The 22,560-nt window shown below is 46.1% G+C and overlaps 1 protein-coding gene across 8 annotated transcripts in view; it reads right to left on the bottom strand.

Annotated features, from left to right (window-relative positions):
• The window catches only part of LOC142948265 (nuclear factor 1 X-type-like), a 111,251-nt gene that overhangs the window by 56,755 nt on the left and 31,936 nt on the right, over nt 1–22,560 (bottom strand). For all 8 annotated transcript variants that reach the window (XM_076090163.1, XM_076090168.1, XM_076090166.1 and 5 more), the window contains one exon: nt 18,096–18,627. In XM_076090163.1, the coding sequence (XP_075946278.1) occupies nt 18,096–18,627 (532 nt within the window). The remainder of the gene's footprint in view (nt 1–18,095; nt 18,628–22,560) is intronic.

Below are 22,560 nucleotides of genomic sequence, written 5' to 3' on the forward strand. Positions count from 1 at the left end.
TTCACCCATATTAGATCTACAAGAGATCATTTAAAAGTTTGAATGAAATGTGTTTTACAACCTGTCAGGTAAAATTGCTGTGTTTTTCAATGGAGGCTGGTAGCTTTGAGGAGAGAATATTAATTGTATGTTTAGTACATTAATGAATTATAATAATTGTAATAATCCCTGTTGATTTGATTTATTTTTCAATAGGCCAACATGTGTTGGATCTTTGTATTTTGAAGAATGCAAAATAAACATTCCCACAAGAAAATTATAATGCAGTTTATTATTCTAAATAAGGTAAAATATATATATATATAAAAAGAAGATTCCACACACCGGCACCTTCGCTAGGCTGTTCCAATGTTTGCTCTCCGAATGCAGGAAGGAGTCTTGCCTTGCCTCTGTAGGATCCGCCCTACCAAGGAAGCATCCTTGACTTTGAGAAACACGCAGGGTTTTTCACAACACGTTTCTTTAAAACGTAAAATACACCAGGTCTTCATGCTCACACATTGTGCCCCCATGTCGTACACATGTACCCGTTCATGTGCTTAAGGGCTGTAGTCAAAGCCCACTAATGTGCAACGTGGCAAACATGAGAGCGCATCAAAGTGCAGAGACCAGCACAGCAAAAAGCCTTGTTTTTTCGCCTTGGCTGTCAGCGCCTTGAGAGAGAGCAAACGGAGGCACAAGGCCTTAAGTGTGAGTGCTGTTTGTCTTGACTTGACCTTGGTTTGTGTGTGTGTGCGTGTGTGTGTGCGCATATGTGTGTGTGTGCGCACGCATCTGTGTTGCGAACCACATCAAAGAACGACGGAGTGGCTCAGTTGTTATGACCTCTGACCCTGGCATGCTCCGAGACAGAGGGAGGGTGGCGGAGGAGGAGAAAGAGACACGTATCCCTGCACACACGCACATGCACACACACACACACACACACATGCACATGGAAAAGGGTGGGATACACGCTAGAGCCTCTAAATTTACAACAGCTAGAAAAACAACCACGGATAGAGACATAGCAATTTGTCTTGTTAGTTTTTATAGGGACCTGTGAGCGGGCGCACACAAGTAAATCTCTTGGACACATATAGCTCATGCACACACACTAAAGCGGTCACATAGACATTCCTGTCTCCTCTCTCTCTGCTGTGCATCTTCTTCTGTGTTGGAGCCCGTCCATCCTGTTGAACCTGTCCCGACTGTCTCCTTGGTTCAATAAAGCGCACGAGTCCAAAATGGTTCTCGTTTTTGACTTTGGTATGAACATGGAGGGCAAATGGAAGCGTTTCTTGGCCCTTGGATGAGCATTCTATCTCCCCCTCTTTTCATCATTTATACTTTGGAACTCTTCAAAGGTGATCTCTCCGCCACATCTTCGCCACGTTTATTTTTAGCCGTCGGCGGATATAACCTAAGTCCTTGACAAAACATCAAATGCAGGTTTAGCATGTGCGCGCACGGCGTATGAGTCACTGGATCAGCGCATGTGCGAGTGTGTTTTAACATGTTTGTCCAACCTGCAGTAAATTACTCATTTGCGCTGCGTGTAACTGTACACGCGCGAGTCTATAAGCATGTGTGTGTGTGCTTGCGTGCGTTCGTTTTCTGTGTGTGTGTCACAGCTGTAATAACTTACAGCTCCCTGCATTTCAGCTATGCTGTCACGGCCCATTATAATGTTCCTTCTACACACACACACAAAACAAAAACATCTCTGAATAACGCTCGTTTGAGAGTAAGAATATCCACGTCGAGTAATCACGGCTGTGGGGAACTGCAGTTAAAATACATCTAAACTTGGTCTCTGATCACCATAGTTCTGTGCCGTCAGCTACAGTTACACAAAATGAATCTTCTGCAGGTGCTGACAGCATGGAAGTTTCTACAAGTGCATGTGTGTGTGCACTGTGCATTATCTCAGTGTGCTTTGGCCATTCTGTATGACTGTACTGTGTACGTGTATATATGTATATATATATATATGTATATGCTCATGCACATATATGACTGCGTGTTTGTGTGTCTTTGTGTGTATATAAAGCAGCCATTGGGGGCGGCGGTGGTGCGGACGGTGTGTTTGCCTTGGCAGCGATTCAGCATTCCACATTCCTCTGTGATATTCAGTACTGTGACCTCAGGAAACCCGCCCTGCAAAGAAGCTCTCGCTCTTTCGCTTACGTCCCTCCTCTCTCTCTCTCTCTCGCTCTTTTCCTCCTTCGCCACCTCCCCACTTCTCTCTCGAGCATTTACTCCGCCCCCTTTTCATATCTGAACTTGGGAAATCATCCGTCAACCACCACACCACCCCCACCCCATCGGTTTATTTTCCCTCCGTCCTTCTCTCTGAAACTTTCTCCTCAACGCCCCCGCCGCCCCTTTTACCCCCCCCGACAGAGGTCCCCTGACGAGGCACCTTTTTCAGTGCTCCAAGTCTGAACACACATCTCGCTGTCACTGGGAATCCACAACACTTCACACTGTCCCGGTCACTCAATGGATCACTCACATACATACATATTTCTCCTTTATTAGGACCTCTTTCTGCATCCAGCACAGCCAGAGGCCAGAAGGAGTTACTCCCTCGTCTCCCACCCTCTTTCTTTCTTTCTCTCATTCTCACAACTCTTATCCCTGCCACTGTAATCCTCCAACACATAAGCTAAACAATACATGCATGTTGAAGGACACAATTTGTACTACATTTGAGGAGACGTTTGTGCTAAGAATGAACAAATATAGATTATTGACAGGTTTCCTGATCTACAGCAAACTTTATATCTACTTGTTGTTTGTCGACTCCTCCTCTCACCCCTCCCTCTTCTCTTTGAGGCCACGCCCACTTGCCCAGAGAGGCATTTCACCTGAGATGACCCTGCGCCCGGGGCAAGGCGGTTCCTCCCTCCCTCCCTCCCTCCCCGCTTGCCTCCCTTTCCTCCCCCTCTTAGCTTGGGCTGTAAACGACTACACGTACTTCAACACATGGTCGCCACACCTGCCGCTGGGAGGCAGAAGGGCTGAGAGAAAGACAAAGAAAAGAGAAAGAGGTATGGTCTGATGTGCCAAATAAAGTCAGAAAAAGAAAGCCATCAACAGGTTTTGGAGGCACAATCAAACCTTCTACTGCACGGTGGAAAGAAATTATTTAAAAGACTGTATATATACAGAACTTCAGACAATAAAGGAAAAGCATAATAATACCGTGAAGTAAAACTTGTAAGCCATTTAAAGTTAAACTGAGAAACAAGTCACATAAAAGCTCAATGAAACAGAGAAATTGTTGAGTGAGCCAGAGAGAAGCAGAAAAGGGAAGATAGCCATCGTACAGTAACACCCCCTCCCCCCTCCCCAATGAGGCCTCCCCATGTTATAACGTCGCTATCCACTGTGTGCACTGTGTGGTTGACCCACATACAATACAGCGGAGCGGAGCTGGGGTGAACCGAGGTAAAGGGTGGAGCCGCCAGTCAACCCTCTTATCTCCCTGTCACTGTGACACTTTCCTGTATCTCAAGTGTACCTTTATACAGCCCGAGTGTGCAGCAACAACGCCGTGAAACCGCTGAAGTCATAAAAATAAACACGGGGGGGAGAAAGCAAAAACAGAGCGAGAGAAAGATACTGAATTCCATAAAATGATGTGGGGCATGTGTGTTTGTGTGACAGCATGCGTCGTCACCGGCTAATGCTATCCTACATAAACACAGCCATAAGGACGCACACAGATGCTCAGTCCATCAAGAAAAACAAACAGATAAAAGTGCATCTGCAGGGGTAAAGTCAAACTTGTGACGCACATGTGTTCCCATACTTAAACGTATTGTGTACAACACATTGTTTGAAGCATATTTCCCAAAAACTTTCATAACTTTGTGTGCGTACAATAAACAGAGAGGCATGAGAACATGTGTCTGTGCATTATGCATGTCAGCAGGGGGGGGGGATATGTGTGTATGTGCATATGTGTTCGCAAGACTATGAGTGAGCATATGTGTGTGTGTTTCGGATTAAGAGCTTCACCCCTGGATCTCGAAATTAGATAGGGGATTAGCAGGACACATCCGCCACCTGGCATTTTAAGCCCCGCAATTACAACAACAACTTTTAATCAACAACAGCCACACATGTGTCACATACAGTTAGAACACGGCAACTCGTTCATCATCCTCCTTCTCCTCACCCTTCTCTCTCTCTCTCGGGCCATTATTGGGCCGTGACCCCGCGGTAACACCGGGCCACACAGAGGGCAGCTGCATGATAGTTTTTAGGCTGATCATGACCCGCTGTATTAATAGGGATCAGCCTAGATTGGGACTTGTTAGCGCGGCGCACTGGGCAAGGATTTAGCGTCCAAATTGACTTTTACTTGGCACGAGGCTAGGAGATAGGATGTGAAGCAGTTGGCGCTAGGCTAGGAGGTAGCATCCCATTAGCACCTGTGCAAGGCATTTACCATCCGAAGAGCATGGCGCTGCACTGGGAGCTACTAGTGATGTGATACCTCATTTATCCCCTGTAAAAATACTTTGCTGTAGTTGCCATGCCCAGGAGGGTCAGAGGTCAGGGTTAGTTACAGAGTAGCACCTCTGGAGCTGGTGGGGATTGGGTGTCTTGTTCAAGGCCACTTAAAACAGGTTGGGCGGTTGCCGACCCCCGGAGCTTTAGCCTCGCTCAGTAAGCCGCCCTGCTTGTATTCAAATCCCTGTGCCAGTGCAGCAGAAAGCTGGGAGCAAACCTTGACAGTTAATCAGTTTTTATGAAAAAAAAAAAAGAAAACGGTTAAACACAAAGAAAAACAATGCTGCTCAAAGGATTGCTTCACCCTTAAAATGACTTTCTTTATATCTATTACTCACTGCGTGTTACCTTGATTTCTTGAAGAAAACTTTCTTTTTCTTCAAGAAAAAGAAACGCTGAATGGAGAGTCAAAAAACTGAGTAAATCATTGATGAATTCAATTAAATGAAGGCCAGGTTTAACAAACAGCAAAACTCTATCAAAACAACCGTTTTAAAACTGTCAAGTCGAATGCTCAGTACTTCCCAAACACGTGCATTTTCGCCAGAATATAACCATTTACTTTGGATTTTCTCAGTTTTCTTCAAGAATTCAAGGTAACACGTGATATATACGGATGGTCATTTTAAGTGTGAAGTCTTCCTTTAAAAATATAGGTTGACTAATACTACTGATAACATATTCTAATGTGCTAATTTCACTTTGCTATACTGACTGCACATACAGAGATATCTGCAGCCTTCTGGACTTCCTTAGGCTTCTGTTGTCCTGAGGAGGTTGTCACAGTGAAGGGTGGGGGTGTTCAGTCTGTATGGATACGCTGCGCCAAAGAAATAAAAAGCAGCAAGGGCAACCAAACCCTTGACAATTCTGCTCTATTTCTTGGCCAGCGCGCGGTGGGGAGAAAGACACAGTAGGCTAGCAACCAAACTAAACAAAAACAGCAGCCAGCCACCACGAAAGGGAAAGAAATCATGTTCTTTTTCACACACACCTCCAGTTAAACACGGTAATACACATATACAAAAGTCCTCCTGTGGTTAGGAGGCAGTTTAGACCACAGAATGGGTGTGTGGAGAGAAATTATTCTCCTATATACCAGGATCGACTGCCAATATGCCAAAAACCGAGACTCGTACATGTACAGTATGAAGAAAACACCCTCTCCGAACCTCATTACATCTAATAAAAATGCTACTCTGAAACTGTGATCCAGATAGCATTGACCAGAGAAGAAATGAAGGAAAAAGAAAACTATTTTGAACGCAAGTGGACAGAAGGCCAAAGTAAAAACCCCAATCAAATGAAAACAAAAGGAAGGAACAAAGAGAAACGAAGCGCAGCTCTGCATTTCTTTCTTTATTAACAAGCAGCGCTTCCATCCAACACCTCAGATAGCGATCTACCACAAATCAGGACCAGACTTCTCTAATAGACCATCATGTTGCTCTTAAAGATGAAGTGCTACCTTGATTTACCACTGCTTTCTAAGAAGGTGACAGCAAAAGCAGGCCAAACAGAAGGCAGGAGAGGCAGAAGCAGAACCATTAGACCGAAAGAGAAAATGAACGAGATGAACAGACAAAGCTGAAGGGAGAATCTAAGATGGAGAGGGGAGCGGAGAGAATAGGAGAGAGGAGGGTAATTGCAGGAAAGGGGGCTCATTAGTCCGTCACTATCCTCAATCTAACCCCCAATTTCAGGTCAGCAGGAACACAGAGAGAGACAAGAGAGAGAGCAGAAGAGAAAAAACAAGGATGGAGCAACTTGATAATACGCCGTCTCCTGCCTCAGATGATGTAGTCTCAAACTTTTCTCCCTCTGCTCAACTTTCTACCTCTGGCCTCTTTACGCTGGCTGGCAGCGCTGAGCGTGCACACTGCCGCCAGCACCGTCATGGATCACACACCATATCTCCTTACACACCTCGCATGACGAATCCACTGTCTCCCTGCCACAGGCTGAGCTCGCTGAGGAGCGAGGAAGGAACACTGACTTTGTCCTCACAAAGGGGGGGGGGTAAAGAAGTGGTTACAAAAAAATGGATGGGGACGCTCGCAATATTAAGATGCGACTATAACTGTCCATGGATCCCTCTGCTAACTTCCTCATTGATCTGAACAAAGGCTCAGGCGATTTGCACACTGCTACTTTCATCGAAGTGGAGAACTAGTGCAGCAGTGATTGGCCCGTGACCAATTACGGATACTGACTCATAGTTTATGGAAGCGGGGTGATATCCATTCCTTCCCTGCAGAGTCAATGTGTTGCCCTACCCTCCCTCTGTGCAGTCAAGATCTGGAATGTATCAAACAGAGAGCAGCAGACTTTTAGTGAGTCTCTGTCGGCTTGAGGGAAAGAGTTCTGCCAAAACCGTGTTGACAATATGAGAAAGACAGTCACGTTCTTTTCTTTCGTTTCATTCACAATGAAACACCACATTTACCTTCTGACGGTGGGCTGCTACCTCCCTATGACTATAACTCCAACTCTCTAGTGGTGTCTCAAGCAGAAGAGCTGGGCTCCAGATCACCTGCGCTGAAGAGAATCAAAAGCGCTCCGCTCCGCCTAAATATAGACACTGTGTACGGCTTCCGACCAAGCGCTGATTTTCTTTTGTATTACTTTTGGGAAACTGTCAATTACCAGGGCAGGGTAAAATTGGAAAGACAAAGTGTGGAGATGCTCTAAGGCGGCGGGACCCTGCAGCTCCAGTCTCCTATGCTCACTGTGCCACCCAGCTGGAGAAAGCAGAGGTGAAGATGAGCGCCACATGGTTCCCCACTGAGCCGGACTACCCAGGCTTCAGCGTCGTGTGTGTGTGTGTGTGTGTGTGTGTGTGTGCGTGTAAGGGTGGGCGAGTGGATGCTGGGGCTCCAGGTGTCAGTCCGTGCGATGAGATAATGTGTCCAATCTGGATCACGCTGCCATGATCATCACGTTAAGTACGAGGACTCTGCGCGTCACCTGCTTGTTTTGTTTGCGATCAAACGGGGGGGGGGGGGGGGGGGGCAGATGACCGTACATTCACTTTCACACAGGAGGCCTTACGGCCGTGCACGAGCACTGACTGGAACGGGAATACTGTGTAAAAACAATAAAAGGATAACTGCTCATGAATGAATTTCATCTCTCGTTCACATCGCTGGTCCACTGATGCTCTTCAGCGTCAGTCATAAAACCGTATTGCCTCAACAGATGCACGGGGCTGCACACATCATAATCATGCATTTAAATATCATGCGCGTTTTGGCAAGACATGCAGAGCCAAGAACGCGCGCAGCTGAATATTTACACACCACAGGAGAAAGGCATTGTTCAAAAAACATATACACTCATATATTATACATTGAAAATGCATCTTTCTCCCTCTCTCTCTCTCCCTTTATCTCTCTCTCTCTCTCTCTCCTGTGTTCTCTCATGTGGGAGGCAGCACTGGGCACCCAGCCATGCCACATCAATATGCGTACTGGTGAAACGCTTCCCCTGCTTCCCCCCGTGCTGCAGCAGTGGAAGCGGTGGCTAATGTCACCGGATATGGCAGGTCACGTTAGCCGGTAGTTATTTTAAGGGGGCTAGCAAGCTAACACGGCCGCCGCCGGGGGCCGGGGCGCCAGGCCGGCCTCGTCGGAGGCACGGACAGCCCGTGGACGCACGCAGCGCCAAGCCAGTGCCACCCCGGAGGCACCTTGGATTCTACCCAGGCAAGGTTCCCTGGGAGCCTTGGTTGCCATGGTGCCAGCCAAATTTGGGTCCAATAAACGTGAGGGGAACAGGCGGTGGGCTGGGGAGGGGAACGTTGGGGTGGCAAGACAGAGAAGGAAAGGGGGGGGGGGGGTTCCTGAGTGCTATGGCAACCTTAAAAATCAATCCCGTGGTTCTAAAAGGAGTCAAATAAAATAAAGACCTGTTTAGATGAAGATAAATCAATATAAGGACATTAAAATAACATCATTGATAACCCATAAAAGACACAGCCACAGAGAGAGTGAGAGAGCGTGTGTGCTGGATGCTGCTGATAACCTACACAAAGGGCTTTTTAAAGAGTCCCCTGGCAACGTGAACGACAGGATGAATGTGCGTGGCGTCTACCACTCTGAAGTTGGAATTGAAAAGTGTAAAGCTCAGCTGTCAGATCAGTCGAGCTGAGATGACAGATGTACATCTCGTATATTAATCCACAAGGCCGCTGCTATAAACAAGACGTGCTCTTAAACGATTATCGTCGAGTTAAAAAGGAGAAAGAAGTGTTAACATTCAAACTTAAGTGAGGCACAATCAAGCACGAGCTGAATTAAAGCTTTTGAAAGACGCCGCGTTGTCTCGTCTTCTTCACTGCTCTTCCAAATGTAGTCTCAGAATCCACTAAGTGGTTCGAGGTGACTCAACCCTGATCTTTATATTCATAAATTCATTCACAGCCTCTTAATTAAAAAGTTTGCATGACGGAAATGCACAAAAGGACTCCATGGCACTTAGTGTACACCTGGCTCCCTTTGGCCGACAGGCTGAATTATGAACAGCTGAAGCAGTGAGCGATGCACGGCACCTTGCTGTGGCCGGTTCACCGTGGCGTCCCTGAGATCCCAGGACTGTGCTCCTTCCAAACTCTCTCTCTGTCTCTCTCTCATAAAAAAAGACCTGCTGCTTGGCTCATAAGACTGTAAATCATGCAAAATAGAGCATAGCACTCGGTCTGGAAAAAATAACCATGTATAATGAGCAGACGGAGACATATGCACATATGCACTCTCTCACACACACATGCGCGTCCGCGGGTGCACGCACAGAAATCCTTGCCAAAAGCGCACCACCCCCTACGCCGCTTTGTACTCGACGCACAAACACATACTGTCATCGGCCTGTCCCGTGGTTCGAACCCCCCCCCTCCAAAAAAACCACAATCCTACCCTGGATCCACGCTAGCGATAAAGAAGGAACAAAAACTCGCTATCTGTACCCCTCCACCACCTTACCCCACTCGTTAAGACTGTGTCCACCTCCCACCTGCTCCGTACCCCCCCCCCCCCCCCCCCCCCCCCCCCCCCAAAAAACTCCACTAACGCCATTCCACTCCAAACTCATCCTGTTATCTAAACAAGCGGCGTGCTCTCGTCAGTGGGTCCCTTTCTCTGTCTCCTCGGAGAAAAGAGAGACTCTCCTGTTCGCAGATGAATGGGGTCTTTTGATGAAGCGCCGAGCCTTGTTTACTGCCACTCCATTTATTTACCGGCCTGTATTTCAAGTCGTCATTGAGGGACACTCCACTGAAAACACCCCTCCTCACCCCCTCAACCTCACCCACCAACCCCCTTCATCTCATCCTCTGCTTAACACCCCCCCCATCCCCTAAATACACATATACACACTATCCCCCCCCCCCCCCCCCAATCCCATGTCGTTCCCTATCCCGTTTCATCCTGCTTTCTTCTTTCCGTCTAGTGTCCTAGATCTGTGTCCAAACTGATTTGAAGCTTACTCGCTTACACAGACGCATGCCAAATTTGATTCTCTGCATTCTGTTGTGCTTCTCAGTGAGCTCGCCCCCCCCCCCCACACACACACCACTTTCTGTCTTCTCTAAACTGCTCTCCTTCTCACGGTGTAACGAACACCAAACGATGCCCCTCATGAAGGTTGTCTCTCACGGAGAGCGAGTGGCCCGCTGCGAAACGGCTCAGACATTTTTGACTGAAAAAAAGGCCACGCTAAACCTAGATTACATTTTCAAATAAGTAAATAATAAGTAATGTTTTAACCAGTGACCAAATGAATCAGTGGTCGAAGGAAATGTTCTGAAAATCCAATAAAGTGAAGGCAATACGTTTGCACAAAACAAAATAGAAACTGCAATCACGCCCATATATTCAAGCTTTTACTGGATTAAATTTGAATCTAAAAAAATTCAAACACAGCCTGTGATCAAACGTGAAGGGTAAAGATAGCGTTAAAAGAAGGCAAGATTCCAGTCCGTGTGAAGACATATCAACCGAACGCCTGGTGGCAAAACATCTTTGCGTACTAAATGAAAGAAACATCAGAGATTTGAAAAAGAATAAGAAAACTCAGTCAAGGCTCACAGCCCATGATGGCCCGCTTTCATGAAAAACTGGGATAATGGTCCTATTGAGCAGTAAAATGTTTGTGCTTACAAGTTATTATACATTTTTCTGTAGCAGCAAACAGGAGTCCAGGGTGCTAATGAGGCAAGGGGAGGGCATTCATTTGAACCCTAAAGAGGAATAAAAGAAAAAGGGGAACAAGTGAGGGAAAGAAAAGAAAAGAGAAGAAAGCGAGGATCAGAGGGAGGAGGTTGGCAGCGACTGTGTATGAAAATTTGGCGTCTTCCGCACAGAGAGATAGCATCGTGCCAAAAACGGCCGACGACACAAACTCCTCTCACTTTCTGAACATCAGCGTTAAACTCGCCCACATAATCATTTCTTTATTCTCCATCCCACTTGTGCAAAATGAAATGGAGGTTGTTGTCTTTTTATTTCTAAAAAGCAGTATTGACACAACTTTTTAATTCAGCGACAAAAAAAACTCAGCAGAGCCACCTCTTAATAAACTGAATGAAAACAACAACAGCAAAAAAAAAAAGAAAAGTAATGGTGCTTTTGGATGTAAAAACGCAGCATTGTGACTCTCATTCTAGCATGACTACGGCTGTGTGTCTCTGAATAGCGTCGTTAGCCAGACTTAGCGGCCGGTGCCAGGGCCTCGCTGTGAGTGCAGCCCGGTGAATAAGGCATGTTCCCTGGCTCTCCCTGCTTTCTGGCTGGCCTGCCTGACAGTGAGCGTTGGCCACTGCACTCTTTCTCCTGCTCCTCCTCCTCCTCCTCTCTGTCTCTCTGAGGTCGGGAAACCCTCCTGAGTGGGTATATGGTTTTTGGGGACAGACACATTTCATGGTTGGCGCCGCTACAAAAGCCTGAAAAGAGACCCGGCACTGGGAAGACACAGTATTAATCCAGACAATACCACCCCCTCGCTGCTTCTGACTCTCTCTTTTCTCAATAACTTCTTTCTTTTCTTCTCCTCCTTTCTCTTCCCTTCTTTTTCCACCCCTGTTTTTGCTCTCTAGGTTTTTTTTTTCCAAATAAAAAAAACATTAAAAAAAAAAAAAGCCCACTTTGCTCAAGTAAAGAATGCAGTTTTTATCACTGAGTGCTTAGCTCAGCCCACACCCGTTTTTATTTCACGTTGGTTAATGTGTTTTAATGTGTCATTAAATGTCAACAGTAGGTATGAGACTCGGTTCAGCAGCGTGTGAAAACACCCTGTTTTCCTTTAGACACAATTAGAAATTGCTAAGCAGACTTATAAATACTTTTCCACAGATCATGTAATTATTTATTGCAATATAATTTTTTTAAACAATAATAAAGCTCAAAGTATTTTGTTTCACCATAATATATTTTGACAAATTAATTGAACACATTATATGTGGCCACAGTTATAGATGAAAAAAAAAACACTTGGGAACTTTATATCTGACAGCAATAAATGTAACATTTTGTGGGAATATAAATTACTACTCAAACAAGGCAGCTGTAAAGTAAAAAAAAAAAACACACCATGAGTAATGAAGAAATACTGAGATAAGATGTCCCTTTCATCCTGCAGGTCCGCAGAATGCAAAGCTGAAGAAGATCTACGTCAACTCTTCAGCTTTTCCAGCTTTATGCAGAGCTTCGCTGAGGAGAAACGGGACAGAGTCTGACAGCTGAGTTCATTCAAAAAAGGAACGGGGGGGGGGGGGAGAAAAAACGATAAAAGAGCCAAATAGCACAAACTGCCTCATTTGTCTGTTCCACCACGGTGATGGCCTCCCGATTTCACTGGAATAATCTGTTTACCTCCCATCTCCCAGCGCTCAAACTCCTCACACAAAAGGAAACAGATGCGGGTAGACCAGACATTTTCAGGGGTTTTACTCTCTCTCTCCCGAGTCAGACACAGCCAAAGAAACGGAGGCTTATGATCGTTATGTAAAAAAAAAAAGAAAAAAAAAAAGCTGTTTCTAGGACAAAGGCACCGTATCACGGAGCATGCCAGTTTTCACTGGTCAATTTAATGGGAGACCAAACATAACAGCATTGTTTTTGACTCACGTTGTTTTTTCTATTTTCCCTCGAGTCTGCTTGTGTCATCATGGTCTCATGAGATAAATGCAGACCCTGCGGTTTTGGACCAATCTATGTACATCTGTGACAAACCAATGTTAGCCTCCCGTCTCTGTCTGTGTGTGTGTGTGTGTGTGTGTGTGTGTGTGCATGTTTTGGAGCGAATGCGCACACAACAGGGCTTTGGCTAGCCCTATACCATGAGCTATCCAAATACACAGACTTTTTTTTCTGAAGCCAAGAATAGTGTGAGAAGACTCCCTCTCACTCTGTCTCTCTGATGTGACGGGGCTCTCCCTCTATCTTAACTCTTCCGATTTGATGTGTAGCCACATCGACGGGCCCCTGACGCCAGAGAGAAAGACGGGAAGACGCGGCAAAAAAGAAGACGCGGGGCCCCGGCTAAACGAGAGGCATCGGCGAACATCCGCCGATGCCAAAGCTGCTCTGCATGTGGAGAGCTTTTCTTAGCCGCCGTGGGCCCCGTTCCCACCACACACAATACAAAAGCCTCAGACCTGACCGGCTCCCTCGGTGTCGGGATTTCATTTAATCAGTGCTTTAACTCAGTGCTTACTTCACTGCTGAGGGTCATCCTAAGATGTGTACACACACACACACACACACACACACACACACACACACACAAAAACACTTATGCACAAGGACAGTCCACTCAACCCTAGTGATGTCATGGGAGCTGGAGAAGAGATCCAGGAAGTAATTAAGAACAGATTATTTTCACAGAGGAAAAAGAAAGAAACACTGAGCCACGGAGCAGTGGGAACCTGTGGAACCCATCAGTGTATCCTGTCAACTTTTGAACATGTTGCGAGCCATTCATCATGTCAGCCACGACTGTCAGGGTGCCTCTCTTTTTCTCTGTTTCTCCCTCCTTCGCCCACATTTCTGCTCTTTCCTCCCATAAATCCAGAAAAACGCCAGGAGTTTTCCTCAGCGATGAACAAAAGTGGGGTTTTCATTAGTGAATCCTTCCTGTGGTCAGTGAGTGTGGGTGTGTAGGGGGTGGGGTGCTGGCCGTAGCGCTAGGACTTTCTCTGGGCTTTCTCACAGAGCCGTCCAAGGCATGACTATTGCTATAGCGAGAGGGAGGCGGGATCTGGCACCGTAAAGCGTGGAGCGTGGAGCGGTCATGGCAGAAATGGCACGGCGAGCACATTTCACACCTCCCTCGGAGTGACTGCAAATTTCCTGTACTGCACTTTTGATTGGAAACACATTTGAAACATCTTTTCATGATCACACTTACCGCGCACAAAAGAAAGAAAAGTTTAAAAAAAAAAAAGCAGCAAAGAGAAAGCAGCAAGAACGAGGTCCAAAATATGACTAACTTTGGACCTGACAAATGGGGTTTTTCTTCTTCTTCTTTTATTAATCTTCTATTTTTCCAACCTTGAATAAATCAGAAATGTGCTGAGTTGAAGCTAAAATAGCAGACAGGTTATAAATCAAATAGCTCACTGAACACTATGAGAAGCAGCTGAATGATTTCTCCTCAGATGGAGAACAAGTGGACCCACCTATGAGGACTTAACAGAAGTGAGAATTATACATCAACCAGGACTGTGAACGAAGCCCGTCCAACACACTCCATTCATGGGTTATCAAAGCGACCCTGCCAGTGTGCTGGCAGACCTTTGGCTCTTTCCAGACCACTATCTCCATTATGATACCAGTCAATCACTCTTAATAAAACACTAAAAATAATGCACCGCTCACTTTGCTGCACCACTCCTCCCCTCGTCTCTACTCTCTGGCAGTATTTCAGCTGCAATGTTCAAAGACACGTTGCTCTGTCTGGTTTGCTGCCCTTTATCTGAGGTGGCTGAAAAACAGGGGGAGATGGTTCTGTACTGTGGCGGCATGATTTGCTCTGTTACGGCTGCAGCGTGTTATGCGCCGTAACAGAGGGGATCTCAAAGGCTGGCTGGCTGCAGAACAGCCTGAGAAAGCCTGACGGCAAGCCCAGAGATTCCCCGTGGCAGCTTTTGCCACTCTGTCATAAACAAAACACAAGACGTCTTTCTCTTCTTCCCACACCAACGGGGCTCGGGCGCTGCCAAACAGAACAATCACTATCGCAGCCTCTTCTGCTTTCCAACGCGCGCTCTCTCTCGCTCCCTCTCTCCCTCTCTCCCTCTCTCCCTGTGTCTCCTACAATATAAACAAAAGAGATCAGCAGAGGCTTTACCTCTGTGAGAGCAACAATGGGGGCGATGTTTAAGGAGACAAAACAAAAGTGTGCACGGGATCAAAGAGGAGCGAGGAAGACAGAGATGCTAAAGACCGACAAAACGCAAACCAAACAAAAACAAACAATGGGCACATCTTGTCATTCACTGCACGGCTGAGGAGGAAAAAAGCTGTAACCGCTCATCACTGTAACAGATAAATAAAAAAAGCCCTTAATGTGCGTATGCTGACAAATAATGCTTCGACATGTAATAAGTGAATGACGCGTTATGACAGGTTTGCAGACGGTGGTTTGTCCCCAAAGTGTCCCTCCAACCAGGACTTCAACTGAGCAGGAGCTCTTTTGGAGGCAGATAAAAGTGCAGAGGCACTCAGTGTTCGCCAGATAAGATAAGAGAGAGCACACATTAAGTCCATATTATGAATGGGCAGCGCACTGGGCGGCCCCTCCCAGCAGCCATGGGTTTTACTGTACTGCTGTAAACCAAAGTACAGCAGCGGCCGACTGAAAGCTGAAGAGGTCGAGAAAAGCAGTCATGAGACGTTCACAGGTTGTGTGTGTTTAGTTTCACTGTATGTGTGAACATTTTTAAATATGAGATTTCAATATCCTCCCTCATTCATATACAGCCACCATCACTCACTAGTTTATATTCAGATAAAAGCCTTCGTGTTAATTATAGTGCTATATATATATATGTAGTATAATAATAATAATATTTTCATCTCTTAAGTGGACTGTGTTTTGTTTCTGCGTCAGAGATCGATTTTGCCCTCCCAATAAGTTTTTTAAATTTGGCAGGTCTGAAGAAACTTAAATCTATATTTGTTTTGATTATATATGAAAAATATATAAAAACACTTTCATAATAATTTCCCTTCCAAAACTAAAAATGCAATGGTGAGGCAAAGTCTTTCTAGATTAGGTGTGGGCCAATTATTTCATATTTTTTTCTTGAGCGAAAATTAAACAAGCATAATACTATAATTCATTGTAGTCTGAGAGTATGATTTACAAGACAAACAGCGTTTAACAGCGCTGCACATTTCATAATAAACTGATCCAAAACTGACTCTGCAGATATGTAACTAAATCGCAAAACACCACTGACCCAAAATCCACAATAACTTTTTTTTTTGCAGCACTGTCTCAGTTATAGTGCAATAACTAAGTCAGTGAAAAAATAAATAAATAAATAAAATCAAACAATATTATTTCAGAGGATTTTTTTTTCAGAAAAAAAAAAGAATGCCACTAAAACATGGACTCAGATTTCATCAACATCAGGACTGCCCGCTACCTCCGGTTTATCACCGCCACAGACAGACCGCCAAGCTGGAGCTGCTGCCAGGGTTTGGCTCGGGCCGCGTGAGGTGTTTGGCCTGGACCGAGATTTTGGTATGTGTCGAGAGCGAGAGAGCGGGAGATAGCATTTGGCTACACTCATATTAGCGGCTACCAGTTATGCCTAGGCAGAGTGAGTGTGTGTATTTGGGCAGTGACTGGGATATGCTGTATACATATATATATTTATGTGTGCCTGGTTGTGTGTGCGTGTGTGGCTGGTTGAGTCACTGTTTGAAATTTCCAGAAAATTCCAGCTGAGATAATATTAGGTCATGAGCGTGTGTTTGTATGTATACGTAGCCAGCAAATGGTGAAGTAGTGCGTATTTGGAGGATTTGGCTGTGAAATGTGTTTCGTGTGTGTGTGTGTGTGTGGTTGCTGTGACAGTGTTTTTTGCAATGCGGGGGGATAAAATAACACAGCCAGTGTTTTGGCTGTGTGTAGAGTACGCGCACTGGAGGCTACAGTGATGTTTGGCCGAGTGCGAGTGTGTGTATCCACGATGGTGGCTGAGATACAACAATGTTTGGCTGTATCACACTGTATCTATGGTAGTCCTTGGCCTGGTATGCGCGCCGCGTGGGTGTGTGTACGCAATCGTGACTAAAACCGTGTTTGGCATTACGTGTGAAAGTGCGCTACAAAGAGAAGTTGTTTTTTCAGCTTTTTTTTTAATCAAATGTGTGTCTTTATTTAGCTGTGTTTGTGTGTGTGTGTGTGTGTGTGTGTGTGTGTGTGTGTGTGTGTGTGTGTGTGTGTGTGTGTCTGGGTGTGAAGGTGGCTGCAATAGTACTGGCTGTCTGTGAGCAGTGGCGTTTTGTGTGTGTGTGTGTGTGTGTGTATGTGTGTGAGTGTGTGTTTGGCAGTCAGGTCCAGCGTGGTGCTAGCGTTCAGGCAGACGGTGAAGGCGGCAGCAGCCTGCGGCCTGAAAGCAGGAGACTCACGGCTCCGCTCGTTCTCTCTCTCTCTCTCTCTCTCTCACACACACACACACACACACACAACCTGGGCTGGGGCCAAATGACGATCCCTGGCTACAATGGCCTTATCGTGGCACATACACTTCGACAGACTGAGTACAATCTTATAAACAGCAACTCTGACTCATCGCACAAAAACACACAATTTGACAGTGGTGTCCATCTCATTAAAAAACACTCTCTCGCTCTCACACACACACACACACACACACACACACACACGGGCATGCAAATTCCTTCCTATAAAACAACACCAAATACATGATCATATGAAGCCGCAAATGCCTCGCTCAGAAAAATGAACTCGTACTTGCCAGAGCACGCTGGCCGAATGCCCTTGACACACACTCACATATTCTTTTTATTATTGCTGATACTATGTTGTCACGTAAACAAACACGAAGAAACAGAAGAAAAGAAGGAAAAATACGCAAAAGACAAAAACCAAAATGACTTGCCGTTTCCAAAGAGTACAAAAGCAAGAAGGAATACTTATTTTGTTTCCCAAAGTAAATGTTTGTTTTATTTATTTAAAATAATGTTTTTTTTAAATAAAAACTCACTAAATTCAAAATATCCATAAAATAATATTAGATAGCTTAATTATAATATTAATTATTTCCTCAATTTTCAACCCCTTTTTCGTGTGTTTCTGAAACTTATTGCGTGCATCTTTACACTGAGACCTATCTTTATGAATTATTATTTCTGTCATTCCCTCTCCATTTAATAATGTGTCACAGTGTTTCTGTGCTAAGTATGTTTCTGTGTGTGTACATCCATATGCACATGCACACGGGCATGTGCATATGGCGGGTTATGTATGTATGGCGAGTTATGTATGTATGGCGATATGTATGGCGAGTTATGTGTTGGCATCGCTCCTTAACAGTGTGTAGTATCCAGTTGGCCACGTACCTGGCGAGTGGACGAAGTAGGCCAGGTAGAGGTCCAGCTCCTTGACGGACACTCCGATGTGGTGCGGCTGCACGCACAGGCCAGGGTTGGTGCACTGTGGCGACTTGACCAGCCGCTCCCCGTCCGTGCTCTCCAGGGGGCTGCCCTTGAACAGGATGACCATCACCAGGTCCAGCCGCCACACCTTGTCGGCCTGGCGCAGGCAGTCGATGCGACGGATCTTGCCCTTCTGGTCGGGGTTGGACAGCACGCAGCTGGGGGCCTTTTTCCCCGTGATGCTGAGCACAAAGTCCTCGCGGAACTCGGGCCGGATGTCCTTGCGGAGCTTGGCCAGCAGGCGCGAGGCCCACTTCTGCTTGATCTCCGGCTTCTCCCCCAGCAGCTCGTCCTTCACCGCGCGCTCTTCCTCCTTGGACATGCGCTTCTCGTGCTTCTTGAAGTACTTGCGCTTGCGGGCCTGCAGGTTGAACCAGGTGTAGGCGAAGGCGCGGACATGGGGCAGCAGGGCCTCGATGAAGGGGTGGAATTCATCCTGGATGAGGGAGGAGGAAGGGGGGAGGGTGGAGGAGGAGAGGGAGGAGGGGGGGAAGCAGGAGGAGGCAGTGGAGAGGGAGGGGGAGAATGGGGGAGAGAAGGATGGGGAGAGAGGGAGTGGGGGTGAGGAAGGGAAGAGAGAAGAGAGGCAGTTAGCACCGGCACGCAGCATGGAGGAGCGGCGCCTGCTCTGTGTGAGCGGAGGGAGAGAATGAGCGAGTGGTGCCGAGAGAGAGAGAGAGAGAGAGAGAGAGAGAGAGAGCGAGAGAGAGAGAGAGAGAGAGAGAGCGAGAGAGATGCTTTACACTCTCTACCTAACACAGACGCATCACACTGAAGGACACACTTTACACAACACTGAACAACACAACACTGAATGAATGAGAGGTAAAAGATGAGAACCGGATTCTACTGTTTTCTTTCAATAATATTTGTTTCAACATTTATGTGCCTGCCTAAATAAATACATATTATCAAACGTGTTAGTTATAGATATAAATATTGCCAAACTTGCATTTATCGATAACAAAACAACCACAAAAAAAATCTAGAAAACATGAATTCTAAAAAATGATGTTATATATCTATATCCATTTTTTTTTATGCTGACTGACAACATAAACTATAATTTACAATAAAAATTATTTAAAATAATTTGAGAGAACTCACACCAAATTCTAAGTATTAGAATTAAACATAGAATATTTGTCCATAAAAAACATAACTGCATCCGGACTCAAAATAATGTCATAACAGTCGCTATCACAAAACATATGTGAATAAAACAAGAATAACATGGTAGTTACCATTTTGCTCTCTCATCATAAATTCACCCGCCGATTGCAAAGAAACTTAAAATGGGAGGACAAACAACTGGATTTCTCAATCAAAATGTGCTGAAGTAATGCTGCGTATATTAGAAAACAAAAGACTGAGTGAAAAAAAAAAGAAGCAAAATAAGAAGTTGAGAAACTGTCCAATAAAAGCAGCGGGTGGGGGGGGGGAGGCAGAGAAAGAGGAGGCAGACCAAGGGGGCGCAGTGTAATAGCAGCACAGGAACACAGGAGGTACTGTAGCAGGAGAGGTGCTGTTCAAGAGCACAACAGAAGGAGAGTGGAGAGAAGTTCAGCAATTCAGCAGTCTGAAAGGAGCTAAAAAAAATTAAAAAATAAAAATAGAGCTGGACTTGCACGAACAAAACAAAACAGATATTGCAGCAAAAAAGGATAAAATTGTCAAAAACTTAAACAAGCTTCTTTGTTTGCAAAAATATGTAGCAAAAACGATCTTGACAAAAAAACAACAACAACAGCAAAATGCTTGGCAAAGCGGCGCGTGCTATTGGTTCAATTCTGTGGGATCTGCATGAGACTCACGGAGAGAGAGAGAGAGAGAGCTGGACAAGGGGGGTGCGGATGGAGGAGAAGAAGAAGAAGAAGAAGAAGAAGAAGAAAAAAACAAAACAAAACAAGAGGACCGAATCAATGTTGGAAGAGTGTGCACGACCGCTGGCAAACCCGAGTGCAGCTTCTTTTTTCCCCCTCTTTCTCTCCAACTCTGTCTCTCTCTTCCTCTCCACTTTCCTTCTCTAACCATTGACTGAGTCTGTGCCAACATGCAGAGGGCCCACCTATTTGGCACCGAAGCTCAAACAGCCCAGCCAATACGCACGCTCCCAGCGCTGAAAGGGAGGGAAAAGAGGGATGGCAGAGGGAGAAGCAAAGCAGTGGGGGGGGGGGGGGGGGGGGGGGGGGTGGATGGTTGGTGGCTGGTAGTGGAGAGAGAGAGCAAGCGAGCGAGCGAGAGAGAGAGAAAGAGAAGAGAGGGAGGGGGAGAGACGGGGACTGTGTGTGGTGCAGGCAGAAGGCACGTCATTAGCCAAACAGACAAGTTCCAATCTAGTGCAAAGGCAAAGTCCAGAGGATATTAATTTTACATGCATCCAATCCAGACAGCGCCTGCCTTCTAAAGTCCCCCCCCTCCCACCCTCATCGCCTTCGTCACCAGCATGGTCACAGCCATCCCAACAAACCAGCTCGCTCTCCAACTGCACCCCCACCCAGCCCCACCCCCTCCAGAAACACCCCTCTCTCTCTCTCTCTGCTCGCGTTACACCACCTTGGCATGGGATGGCATGAGAAAGCACAGGCCCAAAATCCCACTAGACCCTGAGACCAGCAGCTGCTCCTGGATTTACCACACAAACAAAGAGAGGAGGGGGAAGAAAATGCCCACCCCCTCCACCAAAAAATACCATCCAAAAACATGCTCTCCTGTTTCAAAATGCACTCTCACATCCAAACTGGCCCCTTCTCTCCCTCTCTTTTTGTTTTTTGTTTTGTTACTCCACTTTAAACGCCCCAACAGCACAGACACAGAAACACATTAAAAGTTTCTGTTACCAAATTAGAGAGCAATCCCATTTGTGTGTGATTCAGTGGACAATGACGGCTGAATATGCTGTGGTGGACAGCTTCATGTAAGAAGCCTATATATGTTAAGCTGTTTAACAAGGCGAGGCAAGCGGATATTAAAACCGTCTAAAACAGGCTATACCGCTTCCCTGTAATTCACAAAGCTTTGCCTAATGCTTTCAAATTCGGATACACTGGTCTTTGGAATAGCCAAAAAGAATTATAGTTTCCTCCTGCAGGCGGTAAATTGCCCATATTTTCATTGCGTTGCATTATAAAGTACACAATGGCACATGATTGGGATTGAGCAGCGGAAAGTGAGGGAGCAAAGGGCTGTATAGCTGCCCTGGCAAGCGCATTGTCTCATCCTCATTGGCCGACCCACATGACCTCAGAGGGACAAGCTGTGCCCATTGCACCATGGGAGAAATATCTGAGGGACAAAGGCTCTCACCCAGGATCAGTTTAATATAATCTGATGCATGTATAAAATACGTATGAACCCCTCCTCTCATTAGAAGTGCATTTAAATGTCATACTTCCAAATACCCGCCCCCCCCCCCCCCCCCCCCCAAAAAAAAGATTGCTCATCTATGCTGTCCAAATTAGTCCACAGGGCTCATAGGAAATATAGAGACATTGTCAAAACTGGAATCTCGGCAATGGGCAGCCACAAAAAGCTAACTTGTCATGTGGCAAAGTTGAGGGCCCGGACATTTGATTGTGGGTGGAGGCCCCCTGCTGTGCAACGGAACAGGCTGTCTGTGTGAACACCCTACAAAGGCCAGAGTCCTCTGGTTGGCTCCCAGGACCATCAGATTTAGCCTGGCCTGCTCCCTCTGTCAGTGTCTGACAGAGGAGCCGCAGCCTGGATGACTGGCCGGTCCACTGACTGGCTGGCAGGCTGTTCGGTTGGCTGCGAGGCTACGTGACTGGCTGGGTGAATGACTGGTTGGCTAACCGGGTGGGTAGCTAGCCGGTTAGCTGGCTGCCTGACTGGAGAGCGGAGGGGGGGGGCACGCAGCCCCATCTGGACCTGGCCGAGCCGGGCCGGGTGCCGATTGCTCATGCTAACATACGCCTGCCTCCCACAGCCGCAACCGAACACGTGAAAAATGTGGGAATGAGAGAAGATGGCGGAGGCAAGAAGAAGAAAAAAAAAATATGGGCAAAAGGAACATGAGGAGATGGAATTAAAGAGGCTGCGCGTGTTTGTTTTTGAAGAACAATGACGGAGGTGCGTTTGTCGCGTATTTGAAAAGACTGAAGGGATCTAGACTTTTTGATAAATGGGCCGCAGACAAAGAAAAGGGAGTGATATGTGCCAAGTATTACAGTCACTTCCTGTAATATCATCATGCCATTACTGACAGGCAAAATGATAATAACCGAGATCACTATCAGGGAAATCCAAACCTCTCCTTTGTCTGTTCAAACTAGCAACACATTTGCTTTTGTAGTTCCTGCCCTGCAACATATTTTCAGTAACATAACTCTTCTTGACTCTTTATACAACA

This window comes from Anarhichas minor, unplaced genomic scaffold, assembly GCF_050575085.1.
Source record: "Anarhichas minor isolate MPS153535 unplaced genomic scaffold, ASM5057508v1 ptg000012l, whole genome shotgun sequence".
In the NCBI taxonomy this organism is placed as follows: Eukaryota; Metazoa; Chordata; class Actinopteri; order Perciformes; family Anarhichadidae; genus Anarhichas; species Anarhichas minor.